Below are 22,905 nucleotides of genomic sequence, written 5' to 3'. Positions count from 1 at the left end.
GTAAGGATACAAAGGAGAACATTGGAAAATCAGAATACTATAATACCAATGGAAATATAGGTAGTATAAAAAAACCTAATTCCTACAGTATGAATAAATTTATAAAGAGAGAAGATGGGTGGAAGAGATTCTTTTCTCAGTTATTGTTTCTAGTTAATAAAAAATCTCACTTTCCTTCCATGGAAGATTCCAGTCTTTTGTCTTGAACTTGGCTTAATACAGGATGGTTGCATCCTAATTTAATCTTAAAATCTGGTTCAACAAAGCAACCATACCTAGGTCAAACATTCAAGAGAGGTATATGGAAATATGTAATGCAAAAATGAGAGTCATGGGAAAAGACAATTTTTAACTGACACCTCCCAAAATATACAATTGTAACTCATTAATTTCAATACTCCAGCTACCATGTTGCAATTGCTCTTCATCCTTAAACTATTGGATGAATCAGTATATATTCTGCAAACTTTGACTGTCCAGATATGAATTAGATCACAGTGTATTCCTGTTGCTTTGTGCAAATACTAGAGTCACAAGGACCTAAATAAAGCCTCATTAATGCCACACTAAACCAAATTTTTCATAATTTAAAAGTTTGGTTTGGCATTAATGAGGCGTTATTTACTGTGTGGCTTTTCAAACTATGATTGCAAGATTACAAACATTAATTTGTTAAATTGATGGTGTTTATTAATTATAACAGAGCTAACAATAACTATTGTCATAAATATGGTTCACTATCTTGTGCTAAGGCAATTCCTTAAGTTCCTTCTTTATGAAAGGACCAACAAACATGAACATAAATCCCAGAAATACAAATAAAACTTTTGCAATGGCAATTCTAGAAATGCTTACATGGCAATAAACCTCAGCAGGATTTAGTTCTGAGAAAACCCAACTTTGCTCTTGAGTTTAATATGAAACAACCAATTTTAGAAAACAAACGTAAATATTGTGAAAAATCATGCATATCAGCTTTCTGTTTAAATATTACAATTAGTTCACAGCCAGGGATGTTAAGCACCTCCTTGACTGCTGAATGAAGCAAGTGAAAAAACCTTCCTTGAGCTTCAACAAGGGTTTCTTTCCCCAAGCCTAAATGCCAGAGGAAGAATTATTTTTGTGGAACATAGTTGCAGCCAGGGAGGAGATGGGGGAGAAAGCATCATCTTTCTAACTGCATTAGGGCCATCTCCAAAAATCCATCAGGTATACAAAATTAGGCAAACTCCTTCATAGGGGTTCTGTGAGTTTCATATCCTCCCTAGTTACTTAGGACTGGAAACAAGCCTGTCAGATACTTTTGCTTTGGTCCAAATCAACTTTTTTCTTTGCTCCATTGGCCTTTGTCCCCGTAAGACTACCCTCCCCACCCCAAAACGCAATCCTCACATTGAAAGACATGTCCCTTGTCACAATTAGTAGCTATTTTAATTAGTATTTCAATCAAAAGCTTGGTATAACTGAATGAACAAATAGTAAAAAAACAAAAAATAAAGCTTAGGATATATAATATTGTAATGCTTCTGATGCACTGAATACATTCTGTGTTAGTTTTTAAAAAATAAACATTCAGCCAAATATGTAGTACTAGAAAAAAAATATTTCCACTAATGCAGTAAAAAAGAAATGCTTTTGCTGCAAATTGCAGAATTACATGCAAGTTATATAGGCACATCAATCTAGCAAAGTGTTAATCCATAGTCTATGTTTTTGTGAAGGCCAAATTGTTTGCCTGAACATCTTCAAACTATTACCCTCAGTTTTAAAAATATAAAGTACGCTTTACATTTCTTTTTAAAAATTCATTTTATGAGGCTTTTGTCTCCCCAACTTCAAAAAACAAGTTAGTACAATAATAAAATGCTTATTTATTTATTTACTTATTTATCAAATTTTTATTACTGCCCATCTCCCCCCCCAAAGGAGGGACTCTGGGCGGTTTACAAAAACAGAATTAAAATCAGTATCAATATAATATCATAATATACAATAAGAGTAAAATATAATAAAATATAATAAAATCCCAATGGCTAAAAGTTGTGTTTCAGTCCGTGAGTAAAAATCATCCTAGAGTGCTAGCCATCCCCACGAATGGCTAGCCATCCCCAACCTGCTCCAGGCATCATAACAAAACCAAGTTTTTAGCTTTTTGGGGAAGTCCAGGCACGAGGGGGCTTGTCTCACCTCTGGGGGAAGATGTTCCATAGGGCGGGAGCTACTGCAGAGAAGGCCCGCTTCCTGGACCCCGTCAGATGGAATTCATTTACGGATGGGGTCCGTAGCATGCCCTCTTTGCATGACCGGGTGGGACAGGTCAATGTAATGAGGATGAGACAGTCCCTCAGGTAACCTGGCCCAGTGCCATGTAGGGCTTTAAAGGTCATAACCAACACCTTGAATTGGACCCGGAAGCAAACTGGGAGCCAGTGCAGCTCGCGCAGCAAAGGTGTTACAAGTACCCACCTTGGGGCACCAAAGATCGCCTGAGCGGCTGCATTCTAAGCCAGTTCTAGCTTCCAGATAGATAGCCCCATATAGAGCGCGTTGCAATAGTCTATATGGGAGATAACCATATCTTCTAATAAGTTAAACAATAGATACTTGAATTTTAATAAACATTTAATATTAAAATTAAACACAGCTATATACACAGAATGAATTCTAAGTAACTCAAAAACTTCCACACTTTTTTGTAGCATTTGGGTTAGTTCTAATAAAGGTTTTGCCATGGATTTTGAATTATTACTTTACTCATCAATCAGCATAGCTACTATTTGTATTCCATTGGACTTCCATGAAATGCAGTCCTTATTTTGCTTCCCTGAAACAGGTTAAACTACCTGTGTTAATCTTTATTTGGTTATCTGCTGTGTCCAGGGTGTCCATGTCTGAGCCACATGCTTTTCTTTGGGCAAGAGGGCCAGCAGGAAGCCCCCAGACCAAGTGCAGCTCCTAAGAAAGTTTAAGCGAAGAAACTCTAGAATGTTTCATTCCACCTCTGATAGAAAGTTGTATATTCATAAATAAATAAATCAGATTAGAAGTTGAGATATTTTCCATTTTAACGTTACATGTAATATACGTGAAATATATAAGTACAGTTTTTAGTACTCAATGCTAACCGGCATATGAGATGAATTGTTACTTTATAACTTGGTTAATTAGGAAAAAAAACCCTGTTGTCTATTATAAAAGATGCTTCTAACTTGTGGAATGTTATCTGTAGAACACAACTGTAGTTGGTCATGTAAATTTTGGAAAAAAAGGATTTGCAGATAGCTTTGTTAAACGTGCAGAGCAGTTCTATCTAAAAGATACAACATTCTTCATATGTAAACATATTGAAAGAAAGGTGCCTCTATTGTTCCAATTTTTAAAACAACACCCCAATCTCAGTGCATATCTAGTAGAAGTTCATTTCCTAAATCAGAGTGATAGGAAAAAAAAATCTTTGTCAGAAAAATCACCTACTTATAAGCAAGCAAGCAAGAAAAAAAAAAGGACAACTGCTAATCTCACACTTGGAATGCAGACAAGTAACAAGAGGTTCCCCCTTTTTTTTTTCCCAAGTACAACTTCGATTTTTAAAAAAGATTTTAAAAATATTATCAGCAACTATTCCTCCCAAACCCTTTTGCTTCTATAATTAACTATAATAGATTCTATCAAATAGAAGAACTAAATAATTTCACTTCCCCTGTCATTATTGTGTCATCACTTCCCCAACCATTTCTACATCAGTAAAAAGCCACAGATAGAAAACTTGAACAAAACTACTGGTTTCATTTCTGCCACAAAAATAACAGCCAAAACGTAAAAGACCAGAGATACTGTTTTAGGATTCTTGAAAAATGCACAATTCTTTATTTTTCATACATTTTGTACATTTAAAAAAAGTTTTCAAACCTTTTGAATCCTGGAGGCACAAACAAATGTATCTAAAATGCAACAGTGGCTCCAGTGATATTCAGTTGTTTTGCTTGCTGTTCAATAACCGGTATTTCATCATTATTGCATCTGGCTGGCCTTGTGGAGTTCAGTAAATCGGGGAAGTCAAGGGTACTTAGCAGATTTTGGTCTCAAAATTTCCCATAGCTTCAGTGAGCTTTGTATTTTCCTGTACCCATCAGTGTTATACTGCAGAACTACTCCTAGGCTGGTTAAACAGGTTTGAGATGGAAATAATCCCCTGGGGCACAGACGTGAGGGCCACCGCCTTCATATCTTGCTTGGGGCTTCCTAGAAGTATCTTGCTGGCACTGTACAAGCACAAGGAATTTGGAATCTTTTTAAAAATCTCTTATTCTGTCTCGTCTGTTGCAACTGTGCTCTACACTTTATTCCATTTTGTGGGATTCCCATAAACCCCAGCAGCCCTAATTTAGACAGTCCATGATGACAAATGGAAAGATGGAGTTTCTCCAGTCAGGCAGCCTCTCACTATGCAGAAATGAAAGGAAGGATCCCCAAGACCACCAATTCCAGACAGAAACAAGCAACTGCTTCTCGGAATTACTAACCAGACAGTTAAGAAGCAACCAGTACTAGAATGAAGAGAAAGGCTGAATTCCGCTGCTTGTCGTGCATCTTCTGGAGAAGGCTAGCAACTCTTCATCTGGATCATTTTCAGAACTCCCTCAGGACCCTTCCCTGCTTACACCTAACCACAGCAGGAACGTGCTCTGGCAAACTTTTTCTGCCACTTCATGATATTGCCTTCATCTCGTCCCCAAATACCTGAGCCAGCTTAAAGTTGTCCTTAGCTGTTCTGTTGTTAAAATAATGCTTTCCCTTTCAAGCAGGCAACAAGATGTAGCAGTTTTACTTGGGGTACAATCTGAAACACGTTACCATTTGGTTGTCAGGTTACCCTTAGGGGGTGGGATCTGCTTGGCACCCACTAGTCACTGTATGCCGCTGGGCACATGCGCCCTCCTCTAGACCCATAGTTCTCTGGGGTCTTTTGCTTAGGCAGCAAGAGAATCCATTTTTCTCCCCAAATCAGGTTCTTTCCCTGTACCTGCCATGTCTCTGTCCAGAATCTCAGTTTAGAGACCTGAATCAGCTGGAAGAGCAGCTGACCAGTGGTAGAAGAAGTCCTGTGTAGAGTGATGATTTAGTGAAGCTTTCAAAGTGTAGATCACGGGTAAGCGTGTGTGGAGGATAAAAAACGATACTACTGTACTACTATTGCTGTATAATTCTGCATGTGTGGCAGACAGTAACACTGCTACATGAGAATATCAAGGTGGCAATATCTAGTAACTCATCATACATAAAATTCCTAGTTACTAGTGGTAAATTCAGTTATATATAATAGGTGGTTAAGGTTATAAGGTTATATATAACAGATGTTGTTATATTTTTATTGTACATACTTCTTTAAAACAAACTAAAAATTCTAGGAAGAAAAAATGATTTAAGATTAGAAAAGTATTTACAAGCTCATTCATTAATTTAAGCACATGGCACTTATAAACTGATTCCGGCCACAACTGCTGTGTTGTGTAAATCACCTCTATAATTTAACTTATTGTGCCCTTTACAACTTGACATCTCAGCATCCAGTTTTCCTTAGTCTTTTTGCTCCAGTGTTCTTCACACACTGTACTGTTGAATTATGGAATTTGCTACCAGAAGATGTGGGGATGGTTAAAAACATGGGCAGCTTTAAAGCAGGATCAGATACATCCATGGAAGATTTTTTCCCAGATCAGAGGCAATGTGCCTAAAACAAAATGTGGGAACAACAGCAGGAAAGAACTGTTGCTTTCAATTTAGCCCATTCTAGTAAGTTGATCAATCTAGGAAATATAGCGAACTAGATAGTCATTAGATTTCATACAGAAGGGGTCTACTTGAGGATTAAAATTAGGGGAAGTATCATCCTTAAAACAGACTATTTGGTGTAGCAGTTAAGGCACAAGCTTAGTAACTGGGAGAGTGTGAGTTCTAGTCCCACCTTAGGCACAAAGCCAGCTGGGTGACCTTGGACCAGTCACTCTCTCAGCCCCAAGAAGAAGGCAAGGACAAACCACTTCCAAAATCTTGCCAAGGAAACTGCAGAGACTACTCCAGGCAGTCACCAGGAGTCAAGACTGACTCAAAGGCACGCGCACACACACACACACAAATCCTTAAAGATATACATTTCAATTTATTTCATAGCATATTTTAAATAGTTAAGTACAATATTGTGCATGTTTAATTAAAAAAAACACCAAGTAGCTCTCAAACCGAACTATTAGTATAATTCCATTCCATGTGGAACTAAATTCGAAGATTAGAACATCTTCAGCTGGTGCAGAATGCAGCAGCTTGGAGTTTGACAGGGGACAAATGTTTGAACCGTGTTACAGCTATACTGTGATCAGTTGCACTGGTTGCCTGTTTAGACCAAATTCAAAGTGTTGATACTGACCTTTATACTTCTACATATCTAAGACCAAATTACATACAGATTGTCCTCATTTAGTGACAATTGGGACCCCGCAACTTTGTCGTTAAGCAAAGTGGTCACTAAGTGAAACTGCGACTGGGCTTACAATCTTCCTTCAGCTTCCTTTGCTTTACAGACCTGCAAAAGTCGTAAATGCGAGGACTGGTTGTAAAGTTACTTTTTCATCACCATTGTAGCTACGAATGGTCACTAAACAAGGCAGTGGCTAAAGAAGGACCACCTATACAGTACTGTCTGTCACTGTGCCTGCACTGTGCTGCCAACCACTGTACAGCTGATTGGGGCAGCAGCAGCTTCAGCTCTTTGGCATCAGCGGTACAGCCCAGGCACAGTGACGGAGCTGCCACAAGACTCCTCACTGCCTTTGGCAGCCCCCCCTTACTGCCACACCTGGGGTGGACTGCCCCCATTTGGTATACCACTGATTTAATTTTTGTTTTTACAGTATTTTGATACATGATTATTGATTTTAGTATTCCTTTATGCAGTGTTAGAAAACTACGGTATTTTGAAGGTGCTTATAAACTCTTTAAAAAATTAGGATATATTCATACTCTTTTCTATATATCATTCATAATTCTTAAATCCATCCTTGCCTTATGTTCACTATATTTTTCTAAGTAGACCTCTTATCATACAGAGTATCCTTACAAACCTAGGACAGTCTTTTTTAAATCAAAATGAAAACATACCAAGAAAACCAGCTTTTGCAATACTGATCCAAATCTGCAGAGAAAAATGACTGGTCTGAAAAGCCAAAAGAATGTGTGGACATGGAGATTAAGTTTACACAGACACAGTAGGCGAGCTGCAGAATGTGCTGCCTGATTACGTGGCATGGAAGCAAAGATCAGCGTCTTAACTTACAACTTCTGTACTAAGGGCTTTAGTTCTTAATTTAAGACAAAGTGTGTTCTGTATCATGTTTGTTGTTGTTTATTCATTTAGTCGCTTCTGACTCCTTGTGACTTCATTGACCAGCCCACGCCAGAGCTTCCTGTCGGTCGTCAACACGCCCAGCTCCCCCAGGGACAAGTCCGTCACCTCTAGAAATCATCCATCCATCTTGCCCTTGGTCGGCCCCTCTTCCTTTTGCCTTCCACTCTCCCTAGCATCAGCATCTTCTCCAGGGTGTCCTGTCTTCTCATTATGTGGCCAAAGTATTTCAGTTTTGCCTTTAATATCATTCCCTCAAGTGAGCAGTCTGGCTTTATTTCCTGGAGTATGGACCGGTTTGATCTTCTTGCAGTCCAAGGCACTCTCAGAATTTTCCTCCAACACCACAGTTCAAAAGCATCGATCTTCCTTCTCTCAGCCTTCCTTATGGTCCAGCTCTCCCAGCCATATGTTACTACGGGGAACACCATTGCTTTAACTATGCGGGCCTTTGTTGTCAGTGTGATGTCTCTGCTCTTAACTATTTTATCGAGATTTGTCATTGCTCTTCTCCCAAGGATTAAGCGCCTTCTGATTTCCTGACTGCAGTCAGCATCTGCAGTAATCTTTGCACCTAGGAATACAAAGTCTTTCACTGCTTCTACATTTTCTCCCTCTATTTGCCAGTTATCAATCAAGCTGGTTGCCATAATCTTGTTTTTTTTGAGGTTTAGCTGCAAGCCAGCTTTTGCACTTTCTTCTTTCACCTTCATCATAAGGCTCCTCAGTTCCTCTTCACTTTCAGCCATCAAAGTGGTATCATCTGCATATCTGAGATTGTTAATGTTTCTTCCAGAGATTTTAACTCCAGCCTTGGATTCCTCAAGCCCAGCTTGTCGCATGATGTGTTCTGTGTACAAGTTGAATAGGTAGGGTGAGGGTATACAGCCCTGCCATACTCCTTTCCCAATCTTAAACCAGTCCGTTGTTCCGTGGTCTGTTCTTACTGTTGCTACTTGGTCGTTATACAGATTCTTCAGGAGGCATACAAGATGACTTGGTATCCCCATACCACTAAGAACTTGCCACAATTTGTTATGGTCCACATAGTCAAAGGCTTTAGAATAGTCAATAAAACAGAAATAGATGTTTTTCTGAAACTCCCTGGCTTTTTCCATTATCCAGCAGATATTGGCAATTTGGTCCCGAGTTCCTCTGCCTTTTCTAAACCCAGCTTGTACATCTGGCAATTCTCACTCCATGAATTGCTGAAGTCTACCTTGCAGGATCTTGAGCATTACCTTACTGGCATGTGAAATGAGTGCCACTGTTCGATAGTTTGAACATTCTTTAGTGTTTCCCTTTTTTGGTATGGGGATATAAGTTGATTTTTTCCAATCGGATGGCCATTCTTGTGTTTTCCAAATTTGCTGGCATATAGCATGCATTACCTTGACAGCATCATCTTGCAAGATTTTGAACAGTTCAGCTGGGATGCCGTCGTCTCCTGCTGCCTTGTTATTAGCAATGCTTCTTAAAGCCCATTCAACCGCACTCTTCAGGATGTCTGGCTCTATCTCACTGACCACACCGTCAAAGCTATCCCTGATATTGTTATCCTTCCTATACAGGTCTTCTGTATATTCTTGCCACCTTCTCTTGATCTCTTCTTCTTCTGTTAGGTCCTTGCCATCTTTGTTTTTGATCATACCCATTTTGGCCTGGAATTTACCCCCGATGTTTCTAATTTTCTGGAAGAGGTCTCTTGTCCTTCCTATTCTATTGTCTTCTTCCACTTCCGCGCATTGCTTGTTTAAAAATAATTCCTTATCTCTTCTGGCTAACCTCTGGAATTTTGCATTTAATTGGGCATATCTCCCCCTATCACTGTTGCCTTTTGCTTTCCTTCTTTCTTGGGCTACTTCTAGTGTCTCAGCAGACAGCCATTTTGCCTTCTTGGTTTTCTCTTTCTTTGGGATGTATTTTGTTGCCGCCTCCTGAACAATGTTGCGAACTTCTGTCCACAGTTCTTCTGATCCTAAATTGTGCAAGAAGAAGTTCGTGATCTGAACTACAGTCAGCTCCAGGTCTTGTTTTTACCGACTGTATAGATGTCCGCCACCTTTGGCTGCAAAGGATGTAGTCAATCTGATTTCGGTGTTGTCCATCTGGGGAAGTCCATGTATAAAGCCGTCTCTTAGGTTGTTGGAAGAGAGGGTTTGTTATGCAGAGTGAGTTGTCTTGGCAAAATTCTATCAGCCTATGTCCTGCTTCGTTTTGTTCTCCCAGGCCATGCTTACCTGTAATTCCAGGGGTCATTTGACTGCCCACCTTAGCATTCCAGTCTCCTGTGATGAAAATAACATCTCTTTTAGGCATGTTGTCCAGTAGGTGCTGCAGATCCTCATAGAACTGCTCTACTTCAGCTTCTTCAGCATCTGTGGTTGGGGCGTATATTTGGATCACTGTGATGTTAGATGGCTTGCCCTGAATTTGAATTGAGATCATTCTATCGTTTTTTGGATTGTATCCTAGCACTGCTTTAGCCACTTGACTATTAATTATGAAGGCTACTCCATTTCCTCTGTGGTCCTCTTGTCCACAGTAGTAGATCTGGTGGTCATTTGATGTGAAGTGGCCCATTCCAGTCCATTTCAGTTCACTGATGCCCAGAATGTCTATCTTTAATCTTGACATCTCACCAATAACCACATCCAATTTGCCCTGGCTCATAGATCTTACATTCCAGGTTCCAATGGTGTGTTGATCCTTAGAACATCGAATTCGCCGTTCACCACCAGCACCGTTGGCCGCTAGCCGTCCTTTCGGCTTTGAGCTATCTGCATCATCACGTCTGGGGCTAGTTGAACTCATCCTCTGTTCCTCCCCAGTAGCATTTTGACCATCTTCCGACCTGGGGGTCTCATCTTCCGATGGTATACCGACATATCTCTGGTTATATTGATCCATTTAGTTTTCACGGCAAGAATACTGGGGTGGGTTGCCATTACCTTCCCCAGGGATCACATTTAGTCTGACCTCTCTGTCATGACCTTCCCGTCTTGGGTGGCCCTTCACGGTTTAGCTCATGGCATCATTGAGGTGCTCAAGCTCCAGCACCACAACAAGGTAACGATCCTTTGCTGAAGGTTCTGTATCATAGAGCCTTGTTATAATATTACTCCAGCAAAATGTGATTACCTCTGTAAAGATCAACATGTACAGTATAAGAAAGCAACACATATTTTCTAATCATATTGGCATTGTATCATAGAACTTACAATGCTAAGCACTTTTATTTGGTGAACACATAATGACAGATAGAAGCAGATTCAGTACATTGCAGTTAGCATTCTTTTCTCTTTCCTCACCGTAAGGGTGTGTGTGGGAAGAGTGGCTGTTTTGGTTTTTTGTGTGTGTGTGTCCCTTTGAGTCAGTTTTGACTCCTAGCAACCACCTGGACAAGTCTCCGCCGTCTTCTTGGCGAGGATTTTCCAGAAGTGGTTTGCCATTGCCTCCTTCCTAGGGCTGAGAGTGTGACTGCCCAGCTGGCTTTGTGCCTATGGCGGAACTAGAACTCGTGGTCTCCAGCCTGATGCCTTAACCACTACACCAAACTGGCTTTTGGCAAGTGGGTCATATCCATGTCTATTCCTTTCCAGTCCATCACACAAGACATACTGCAATATATAATTTATAGTATCTTTTAATGTGCATTTGAAAATAACCTCAGGAAATTATGAAAATTTCAACTACTTTTAAAATAATTTTTGTCTATTTGAGAAAATGAAATTTTAAACACTACATAAAAAAGGAAGAGGTCACGCACTTGGTTATTATACAATTCTTGACACTTATTGACAAGACTAAATTTCTCTAATCTACTTCAACTGAAGGGTTAGCTGGTTTCAGGACTTTTAAACAAATTCAGTTGAAAATGCTAAATCAGTTTGTGACATGGCCAGGGACTGGAGGAAAATCAATAAAATGAAGCAATTCAGAAAAAAACATAGGCTCTGTGGATTGTAATTCATCCACAGAAGCATCACTCATTATGTCTCCCAACTGTTACAATCACTCTGAAAGAACAGGTTCATAATTTCCTGGTATATTTGCCTTTGCCGAACAGGTAAAACAGCAATTAACATTTTCTCTGCATTCTCCTTTTTTGAGGAGGAATTCTTCTCTGCATATACTGTAAAGCGACATTTCCTGGGACTAAATCCTGAACTGAAATCAGTAGTAAGTAGAAATTTTACATGCAGTTTGGGGATACTTTTAACAAACAAAAATCATTCAACTTTCAGTAAATCTTCCATCCCTCATTTATTTTCAAGAGCAAATGTATATCCTTGTTCCATTATGGAAAAACTTTACAATATATAAGGGATAAGATACACCACCAAGATACAGTACATAGTGTGATTCTGAATAAACTTTGAAAATTACATTTAAGTTTGCAAACACACGTCAGGACTGATTGCCTTCTAATTTGAATATTAAAAGAAAATGTACAAATTAGAAAAGGGAAAGCCTGTTGATCCTAAGATTTATTACTGCAGTATTAGAAGAGAAGGTGTTTTTGTGGTATAACATCTATAACTACAGAGTTTTACAGTAGTGCTTTGTAGGCTGGAAATATAGTTTATAATTAACATGTACAGATAAATTGGCACTATGGATTAAGAGAGTATATAAGTTTCCATTCTAATGAGAGCTGAAATAAACAGATAATTGCCATGGGAAAATATTTTGCAACTTAGTTTGCGTATGCAGCCAGCACATGTGCAGTCCGTAGCCTGGATAGATTTGTTACTAAAATAGAGCTTCTCTACCCATGAATTGCTGACCCTGAGTGTTTATATAAATTGGTCTACCTGAGTATCAGTTACTTTACTCATATACTGATTGTGTCTGTTTTAGGATGTGTTTTAATCTTTGGCTATAATCCATAAGATTGTGAGCAATCTGCATTGAACTTACTTTCTTACATTCTTAGGATTTGCTATGAATGTGCATGGAAAACATACAGACAAGGATGATTATAAGTAACATAAAACTTTTTATCTGTATTTTATCAATATGGCATAGATACACATATTTTTCTGATTCCACTGTTTAAATCTTTTCTCACCATAATACCCACACTGTTTAGGCTCTTGTTGATTTGCAGCTATTTATTTATACTTTACAAATAAATGTGATGTATTTTATTGAATGATAACTTACAAATAAATGTGAATGCCAATTCAAAATGACTAGCTTTCTTGGTGTATTCTTAACACCACTGCCAGTATAACTGTTCTAAGAAATTTTAAGTACTCAGTTTATTGATTAAGATCATAGAGTACAGGCTACAAGAAATAAAAAAAAATACACATATAACAATTTGATATGTGTGAAATAAGAGATTTAAAAAGAGAAAGGATCCAAACTGTCTGAACCAAAAGACATATTACATAAATACATCATTCTGTATTTCTTTTGTGTGTTTAATTTAATTCTGTATATTTAACTTAATCTGTGAAATAACTTGCTCTATTTCTTTCCCACCTTTGAAAAGAGGAGTTCAATTTGTCTAGGATGATATAATTTCATTACAACAGTGATACTTGAACATAAATCTCTTAAATTCAAAACCAGCTCTTCATCTTCTGGGACAGATGGCTGCGTAGTATTGTAACTTAATATGCAACAAGTTTGTTTCCAAGGTAATTTTAAATAAAAAGTACATAAACAAACATAGCAAAGAAAAAGCCAGGAAACCAAAAAAGTAACATCGTATGGCCAGCAGGATTACTGAAAAGCTGAGAAAAATAGATAGACCATTGCCTGGCACAGAAGGAATAGGTAGGAAGGTGCCAAGTGAATTCTCTAAGATGAGCTTTCAGCAACTGGAGTGGTACTACCAAGAAGGCCATCTACAATTGAGCTGGTACAGGAGGCAAAGAAGGTCCTCTGTTAAGGATACTTATGGGTGGGTACATGCAGACTTTCGAGCATCCTAGTCTAATGCAATGAAGGACTTTCAAGATTAGAATCACCAATGATTTAAATTTGGGCTGGGTTTGAATCTAGGGAATGCCAGGGCAGTTGAAAAGAATAACTTAACACTCATAATAGTCTAATAAAACTGAATGATATTAAAAGATTTTAAAGTGTAGAGTTCAGTCTAATAAAACTGTACTCTACACTGTAAAATCTTTTAAAACCATTCAGTGGCATAAGTAGATTATCCACTCAGGGAACCAAACAGCTTGGGAGGCGAATTCGAAACAGTTCAGTTCCATACTATCTATTCTGATCGGTTTAAGAATACGTTTCCTTTTTGAAATTTAGAACGGGAACTCTGGACTTACTTGCGTCGTGCGCTATTTCCAAACGAAGGGCTTTTTGATGCCTTTTGAAAAAAGGCTCGCTTAGGCCAGAGGAGATCTGAAAGGAAACGACGGAGCCACCCCTCTCCTCCACGGGGCTGACCGGAAGAAAAGGTCAGAAAGAAACCACAAAACTTCCCGCGCTGTCGCAGCAACGCAGGGATTTCCAAGCGCCCGACGCACGCTCTCCTGGCGGGACCCTACAGAGGAGCCCCGGGAAGCGTCCTCCTCCTTGCACGCCGCCCCCCTCCCGCGAATGCCTCAGCCCGAGCCCCCTCCCGGGCCAGCGGCGAAGTGCCCGGCAGAAGGGCTTTCTCTGCCAGTCCTGCCAAGCGGTCGCTTTCTCACCTGCTCGAGTTTCTGCCACGGCCCAAAGAAGTAAAAGTCCCCCCCAGCACCAGCACCGCTGGCAGCAGTTGCCGAAGCGGACCATGCCGAGCGGCGCGCGGTCCTCCGAGGCGATCCGAGAGTGGGCAAGTTTACTCGCCTGGCTTTCTCCCGTCCGCTGCCCCGGGCAGCACGAGAGGCCCGCCCTGTCTTAGGCGGGGTGGATTAGAAACGCAGAAAGCTCCCCAGCCGCCTCCGCCCGCGCGACTAGCATTATTACTACTGTGGTTATATTGTCACGAAGCCAAGGATAGTAGGACGTCTTGACCTACTTTTAATTTCCCCAGGCTCTTAAGGCGAAGTCATTAACCCGGAATGACGTTTAAACAAACCTCAACACCTGGCCGACCCTGCCTGTGGGCTTGGAAGCGAAAGGCGCCATGTCTGCTTGATCCTTTGGGGAAGACTTTTAGGGATGGAGTTGCATCCTTGCACACACCACAGGAGTTGATTTCAACCGGGAGTATTGTAATCTGATACTGTGTGCACTTCTGACTGGGCTCTCTATAACACAGTCAAATCTTGAGGGTTAGAAAGGTTTTAATAGATGCTAACAAATTGGTGCTTTAAATTTTTTTTCTAGGTTTTTCTTCATGGATATGTTTGAGTAAACAAAAGATGAAATATGTGCCTTTCAGTATTAAAGACAGCTTACAGAAACATAACAGACAACTGCAACAATGTGTGAGAAGGAAAAGCATCTTCCACGTGTGATAAAAAATGAGCAAAAAAACCCTGTAGTTAAATTAGTTGCTGATTGTTGAAACTGAATCTGACAAGAACTCTCTTTTTGTAATTCTACAAAATTACATATTAGTAGTGGTAAAAGAAATGGTTGCATGGTAATTCCCTTCAAAGAAACAAAGCACCGTCTAATATTTATGTCATTAAATGGTGGTAAACTGAGAGAACCCCAGAGATTATCTTGAAAAAGGTATACTATAGCCTATATGAATGGAGTTCCGGTATTAATTATGGAGTCTGGTTCCCGACCTGGCCTACCATGAATGGTTGTCACCAGTTCTGAAAGCCTGACTGCATGTCCCTTTCCATCTCTCTTGTACTAAAAAGAGTCAAGACAGAGCAACCTTAAGTTTCTTTCTCGTGCTATTATGGTTTCCCGGGGCCAAGTCAATGTTTTATTAGCAGGCTTCACATACCTTCTCCAAAGTCATCTCTGCAGTTCTCTACATAAGCCTATTGATTGAATTATCTGAATTATTCAGTTTTAAATATCTGTATTTTAAATAACACAGAGTTGGTATTTCCTCAAGAGTTTTGCTATCATGGGTTATATAAAAAGAATCATTATCCTAGTTCCATCATCAATTTAAGCTGATCTGAAGAAGTCAAATAGTCCTGTCATTTTGTTGAAAGGCAAGGTCAAAGTTATTTCTTTATGGTCTAAAGTTTACTTTAAATGTTTATCTTTTTAATAGTCCCCTACTTCATCTTAGTCATGAACACAGGAAGGCGTTATCTTGTTCTCAACCACAAGAAACTGTTGCCAAGGGTGGGAAGATACAAATACAGTAGTACACCAACAAACTTAAGGCTATCCTTTTATTTTTCCTGTGCTAAACTCACAGGCAAGTAAATCAGTAGTTTAGAACCCATATTAGATATTGGACATTTCCAAAGCTGATTTTACATGGAACTTGTAGGAAGCAGAATGCAGTTTTACAAATATTATACTTTGGAAATTATTATGTTTCTCTCATTATTTTAGGTGGAGGAGAATCATGTAAATAAATAAAGGTATGCGTGCTAGTTATTTTTTAGATTGGTAAGTAACTAGACAATATGTGACCCATCGGGTCATCATTTCAGAGACATTTCCTTACCAGATTCCTCAATGCCTTCAACAATGGCAGAGCTTCTGATTTACTGCCTCAACTGGAAAAGTTCTTAAAAATTCAGGGAGATATTCAGAGATGTATCTGCCTTGAAAATAGCCCATGTCATTCATATTGAACTGTGAAGCATAGTTAAACATCAGGAGTTGACCACAGGAAATGTTTTATAACATTTTGTATTATGTCATAAAATGTTCTATAAAATTTGTCAAATTTCAATTCCATGGGATTCATGGATCCCAGATTTTGGGTGCATTCTGTAAGTTAGCCCATTTGAGGTATCTTAGTTCAAAAATTGTTGGCCTATGATGCACCATTTTGCCCAGTTAAAGGTTACAGACAAACAGACACGAGAGTTTTAGTAGTATATAGATGATGAAGGGTCCATTTTCCTATCAATCACAGCATAAGATATGTGCTTATTAATGGCAAAGATACTTTTCATATTTTATGGTTCTTCAAATTACAGGATTTTACTTAGGAAGAAATAGCTTTTTTAGATGTGGTATTATACTGTAATGTCTATTTAGGATTTATATCTGACTAATGCAGATGGAAAATGTTAATCACACTTGAATTGGATGCAGTGAAGATGTTTTTTGTTTAACTGCCTTTTGCTTTCAGTTTTACAGTCATACAGAGTTGTAGGCTAGTCTGAGAAGTTGAAAAACATCTGGAAGGAGACAGCTGCAAACAATTTCTTTACTGTTGCCAAGAAAATTGCATGGACCTGTACATAAAGTTACCAGGCATTGAGCTTGATTCAAAAGAGATTTTACCTTTTAATTTGCTCTGTGGCCTTTTTCACCAGATGTACTGTATTCAATAAACCATTCTTCAATAGGCTATAGCTTACTGTGGTGTGTGAAACCAGTCTAAATCATCTTAATATAATTTCTTGCTTTAAAGTTGTCCTACTTTTGAGTATGCCTTTATTCAAAAGAAAACTTGTTCCTCTGTCATGTGGTGTGTCTGTCAACATGGGCTCTCTGCAGCTGAGCATTGCTTTAGGCTCAGTGAGTGTCCTCTGGCTCAAAGTAGCTCAGATAAGGCCCTGCCTTTCTCCAAGGAAATACAATGTAGAATTCAATTTATTTTGCCTTACTGTCTTTAACTTTATATTCTAGGTTACCTAGAATACATGTATGACCTTAAAATGTAATCACATACGACCCAAATAGGAAAAGTGTAAAGGATTTTAATTTACAAAATATTTGCTTTCATCAATTGTTTTTCATCATTTATTGAAGTGTAAAAAATGAATGGAAACTATATTGGAAAGGAGTATGCTTCCATTTCATAATTTATTGGAAAACACTGGACAAGAAGTTTATACACAGAACATATCTAGGTATGGAAGGAAGAAATTTGGGCTACTTTGAATCATCAGGATGATAGTTGTCTTTTGCTGAAAGAATGTGAACTTGGAAAAATAAATTAATTCTAAAATTTGACCATTGATGTGAGGTGTTTATAACCCTGACCACGTGTAGTCACATACAATCACAGAATGAAGTCAAACATAAAATTAAATTTCAAGGAAAAGTTCCATGATCGGGCTCATAAGACATAAAATATAATTTGTAGGGTGGGGGTATATTCACCCCCCACAAGGTTTTATACTTACCATATGCTTCTGATTTCCTTTATCTTCTTGTTTTCCCTTGCTTTTTCCTTCTTTGTGCCCTTCCCTTTGTTTTTCAAACTATTCTTGCAGACTCTGTATGCCCCAAGAAGTTTTTCTTTCCCAGATGTATTGTTTGGTAACATGATCAAATATGTGTGTGTGTGTGTGTCTGTCTAAAATATATTTTAAATTGGTACCATGTAATTAGGATAAATAATAAAGAATATGATGTCCATATTCTGATATATACATTTGGCTTCAGATAACACTGAAGTCATGCATATTGAAGAATATGGCAATTCCTGGAGGATGTCACAATTATTTGGGGGTGGTAGCAGCCATTTTATTTTATCCATTTGACATAGGATAATCTAATTACTTGCTATAATAGAAAATTCAGTGGCAGTTCCATGAGGCAGCTACTTAAAAGTTTTTGTTGCTAACTTCACATCCACAACAGCAGGATATGCTTCCTAAAAAGAAATGAAATGAACAAAAAATACATAAAAATTGAATTTTGAGTTTTTTAAAAAAATGAAGGCAGTCATAATAAATACTGCTAAGAAAACAACATAATAACATTACACAGTGATATCCAGATTGCCAGCACAGCGTTGCTAGTGAAGAGCCAGAAATGAGCCGCTGTTTATTTGCAACATTTTGAATCCTGTTTTCCTGCCACACAAATGATCCTCCAAACAGAATACAATTACTCTCTCTGTTATAGAATACAAAATAAAATCATGTATGAAAGAAAACATCTATATAGGACAGCAACAAGATGCCAACATCCAAATAACTGTCTGTGTATGTATCTATATATCTGTATATCTGTGTGTGCATATTCAAATTTCATCTGTAACAAGGTAAGAGCCAATGCCACAATATCCAAAAAGTTTTATTGTATTTTCAAATGTACTGGTTACATTTCCAAACATATAACAAATCATCAGAAATCACTGCCGTAACAGATTTTAAATGGCAGATAAAATGGGGCTATTTCTATGAGGAGATAAATGCAGCTACCTAACCATGAGGGAAGAGCTTAGCATAAAAACATTCAGGCTTCACTTTTAAAGTATGGCCAGTTTCAAACAGGAATGGTTTGGCATTCAGTCCTTGCTTCCCTCTTTACTTATTTCCTATATGCTCAAAATAGCTCATAGAAGAAGATATGTAGAATAAGGTCACACATCTCTCTAAATTGCACTAACCTCCCTCCAGCCGCCTATATCCACTAACGTCAGTCACTGAAACCAAGCTGGGAAGGATCAGTCTGTAATGGTGGTCTATCCCAAACACTCAGACTCACAAGAGGTTACTTAAATGAAATCTGGTTTATTAGGGAAATTATGACAGTTACAGAGAAAGCTGAGAATGACTAAAAGCGTGCCAAATACAAACTAAAAACCCTCGGCTCCAAACGTAATCCCTCCCCCCTACCAGCCATAGCAACCACCCCCCTCCCAGGTGCTGGTGACCGTTTTCCACACATCCTGGGAAAGCAACCTTGAACACATGAGATAACCCAAACACATTCCAACCCAGCAGCCAACAGATAAGAACTCCCCGAAGAGGAATCTTCCTCCCTTCTGAGATCAAACACGTATCAGGCTAATGACATGCGAAACGTTACAATGTACCAAACACATTGAAACGGTGAACATGACACAGTCTATGTAATCAAGAGTACCTATAAAAATCACTTTACATTATAGAGAAGTCAGCTTTGCTATCTACCTATGTTCCTATTTGACCACAAGCAACAAACTGAATGTGAAAGATGTTACTAGCTGACAGCCTCTTACTTTGACCCCTACGTATCCAAAAAGCAGTGTATTATTAAAGGCTCTAATAAGTCAGCAGAAATATCTTGCACTAGGTTATTTGCATTTTGGAAATGCAGCAAAGGGAATCTTCACAGATTATTAATTACTAATGATATACAAGTAGACATCGTAGAGAGCCATGTTAGTCTATGGTAGCCAAAAATCAGGAGTCTGGTAGTACCTTTGCAGGCTAACACGTTTTATTAAAAATGAGCTGTAGTCATGAAAACTTGTATGTCTTTTAATAAAGTTTGTTAGTCTGAAAAAATGCCATCAGACTCTTTCTGATTAATGATACTTAAAGGAATGGTCAGCATTCTGCTTTCAACCAATCTTGCTCTCCTCAATCCTGCAAATGGGTGGTGGTGGTAGGAATCTAAAATCTTTTTAGTCGTAATTTGTTCCTATCCAGTTTTACAGATAAGTGGCAGGGCGTTCGGTAGTTGCCAATTGCAGATATTCCAGGGTGCCTTTGCAGTAACTAGTCATGCATGAAATCTCTTGCATCTGGCAGTCTCCCGTTGGTTTTCTTTGCAACAAGTCCTTTATCATCTCAGCAAAGTCAGCCTGCAAATGCTGCTGATTCTCCCTAGAATTAACAGAAAATATTATTTAAATTATACATTTCTATCCATGAATAATTCTACTCCTATAAATGCTGTTTAAAGGCTAGAGTATGGAGGGGACTCATACAGCAGTGGCAGCACCTAGTTGAGCTTAATCTTGAAAAACTAAGCAAGTTGGCACCTGGATGACAGACTACCAGAGTATCCCAGGACTATAAAAGTAGCGAAGAAGCAAAACCAAACAATAACAGAAAGCAATGGTAAATCTCTCTTGTGAAAACAACTTGGAGGTGTCCAGGTACTCATCACAAGTCAAGCTCACCTGGAGTGCGAATATACCTTTTTATGTGTGTATATATCTTGCATGGGTTGGCCAAGGCATGCCATCAAAGTTCGTTTTGATGGGAATATATGAGCCTGCCCTCCAGAAGCACCCCACCCTCAGAAAGTAACAAACAGAAAGAACAAATACTACAAAAGGTTCTTCTCTCCTTATCAAAAAGTAAACAAATACCAGTCCGCAAAACATAAGGGCGCTCTAATTTGAACACTGGTATGAGTATTGTGTTAATATCACAGCTTATTTTTTTTTTAAAAACTTCTTACACAGAAGGAGGAGATGGAAGATTATATTGCTGATCCTTCACACCTGTCAGCCAATAAGTAATCTCAGTTCCTTTGCCCTAATATGAAATGACAGGATTACAATTGATTATTATCACTATTATAATAAATTATTATTACTATATTACATGTTCCTTTTAAAAAAAAAAACTAATTAAGCCCACTGAAAGTACAAATACATAAAATAACACATTGTGTTGTGATTAACACAACCTCAAGATTCATTAGAATAGCAATTAAAAGAAGGAGAAAGAAAAGCCTTGGACAACATGCTATTTTATAAAGTGAACAACTCCTAAACTTTTCACCATAGAGTCCTTGTCCCACTGTCAACCCACCCCCAATAATTCAAACATTGACAAAAACATACCACAAATTCACTGCTGCAAATCAGGAATATATTTCCCATTCCAAGATTATATAATTAACCATATTACAGGTAGTCCTCACTTACCGACAGTAATTGGGACCGGCAACTACAACACTAAACGACATGGTCATAAGGTACCGCACCAGCTTACCATGGTTGTAAGGCTCACTCACCACAGTCATAAGGCAATGCACCAACTCACAACGGTAGTTCCAGTGGTCTCAGTTGCTGTCATTAGGCAAATCCTGCATGGTTGCAGCATCCCACAGTGATCACCATTTGCAACCTTCTGCTGGCTTCCCCATTGACTTTGCTTGTCAGAAGCCGGCAGTGAAGGTTGCAAATGTGATCACATGACTGTGGGATGCTGCGACATTGTAATTGTGAGCCAGTTGGGCTCTGACCGCCCGAATCACGATCGTGTGATTGTGTGACCGTGGGGATACTGCAATGGCTCAACTACGAGGACCTATCATAAGTACCCCTTGTTCAGGGCCCTTGTAACTTTGATTGGTCACTGAATGAATGAATGTTAAGTGAGGACTACCTGTAAGTGGTCTGGGCACAGCTGGGCTACAAGTTATATTTTAAAAGGTACATACAATACCTCTTAAATAAATGTTGAGTGTAAAGAGATTTTTAAAAGTATGAATATATGGGTGTAGATTACCTTCAAGTAAGTTTCTCCTCGTTCTTCATACTGGAACTGACAGTCTGTCCTCTTCAGAATAGCAATAGTGGAACCATTTACATGAATCCGTAGGGCTAAAAGTAAGTATAGAACAAATACACAGTATTTGTAAGATAGATTTTTTTTATTACCTTTAGTTTTGCATTGTGCCAAATTTATATTACAGTTGATATTTTGTTGATTCTTGAATTTTAATGGTGAAAAAAATAGAACTGTTATCTGAAAAACTTCCTTGTTAACAAAAGGAACATTTTTTTTGGTAACATTTGTTAACAATAACATTTGCAATTAAGTGTATATAATGCTGAACATGCTAACATAAATTTGGTTTAGCCTTAATGATTTTATTTATTTCTTTTTTTGGTCACTCAACAATTTATATACTGATCATGTCCAAGACTCAAGGCAGTTTACTGTAACCACAACACCCAAATATATTAAGATGGTCCCTGCAACAAACCCACATAAAACAAAATAAACCACATCTTATAAAAACAGATCCTGTTGAATAGGCATTCCATCATGGCCCTTATCAACATTTTTTTCACAGTCTTTCCTAAAGCTAATATACTGAGGGCTCCACACCCCTTGGGAGGCAGGTTGCTCCACAATGGGGGCAGCAACTGAGAAGATGTGCTTCTAGGCCCCCATTCCTAGAAGTATCACTTCATACCAGTTGGTGACTCTCAGCATCCCATCTCAGGAAGAACACACAGAACAAGCCAAATGTAGCCAGAAGAGACAATCCTGTACGTACATGGCAGCTGAGCTGTGGAGAACTTCATATGTTAATACCAGCATTTTAAATTGGACCCAGAGAACAATTGGTTTGGGACTGAAACATAATCAGTTAACATCCAGGCCACTGCATTTGGAATCAACTATTAACTTACCTTGCTGTGTAATATATAATATATATGGAAGTCATTTTTGCTTTTTTTTTTTTGTGCCTTTGAATCAGTGTTGACTCCTGGCAACCACCTGGACAAGTTCCTGCAATTTTTTTGGCATGATTTCAGAAGCGGTTTGCCATTGCCTCCTTCCTGGGGCTGAGAGAGAGTGACTGGCCCAAGGTCACCCAGCTGGCTTTGTGCCTAAGGTGGGATAGAACTCACGGTCTCCCAGTTTCTAGCCTGATGCCTTAACCACTACACCAAACTGCTCTCCATTCTTGCTTAAATTTAGTTAAATTTCTGTTTTGCATATATACAATAGTTTTGCCATTGCTACATATTCTCC

General features: G+C 38.7%; 2 protein-coding genes across 2 annotated transcripts in view; both read right to left on the bottom strand.

The window, feature by feature from the left end:
• Positions 1–14,181, bottom strand: part of PLBD1 (phospholipase B domain containing 1) — a 29,429-nt gene extending 15,248 nt beyond the window's left edge. The window contains exon 1 of the mRNA XM_063308588.1: positions 14,065–14,181. Within this exon, the coding sequence (XP_063164658.1) occupies positions 14,065–14,149 (85 nt within the window). The 5' untranslated portion in view covers positions 14,150–14,181. The remainder of the gene's footprint in view (positions 1–14,064) is intronic.
• A 5,082-nt stretch (positions 14,182–19,263) lies between these two features.
• GUCY2C (guanylate cyclase 2C) overlaps positions 19,264–22,905 on the bottom strand; it is a 95,225-nt gene continuing 91,583 nt past the window's right edge. Inside the window, exons 25-27 of the mRNA XM_063308528.1 lie at positions 21,646–21,740; positions 20,588–20,664; positions 19,264–20,004 (exon numbers count right to left, since the gene is read on the bottom strand). Coding sequence (XP_063164598.1) covers positions 19,830–20,004; positions 20,588–20,664; positions 21,646–21,740 — 347 coding nt within the window. The 3' untranslated portion in view covers positions 19,264–19,829. The remainder of the gene's footprint in view (positions 20,005–20,587; positions 20,665–21,645; positions 21,741–22,905) is intronic.

Source organism: Candoia aspera, chromosome 7 (assembly GCF_035149785.1).
Source record: "Candoia aspera isolate rCanAsp1 chromosome 7, rCanAsp1.hap2, whole genome shotgun sequence".
Lineage (NCBI taxonomy): Eukaryota > Metazoa > Chordata > Lepidosauria > Squamata > Boidae > Candoia > Candoia aspera.
This window is presented reverse-complemented; position numbering and strand designations above follow the sequence as displayed.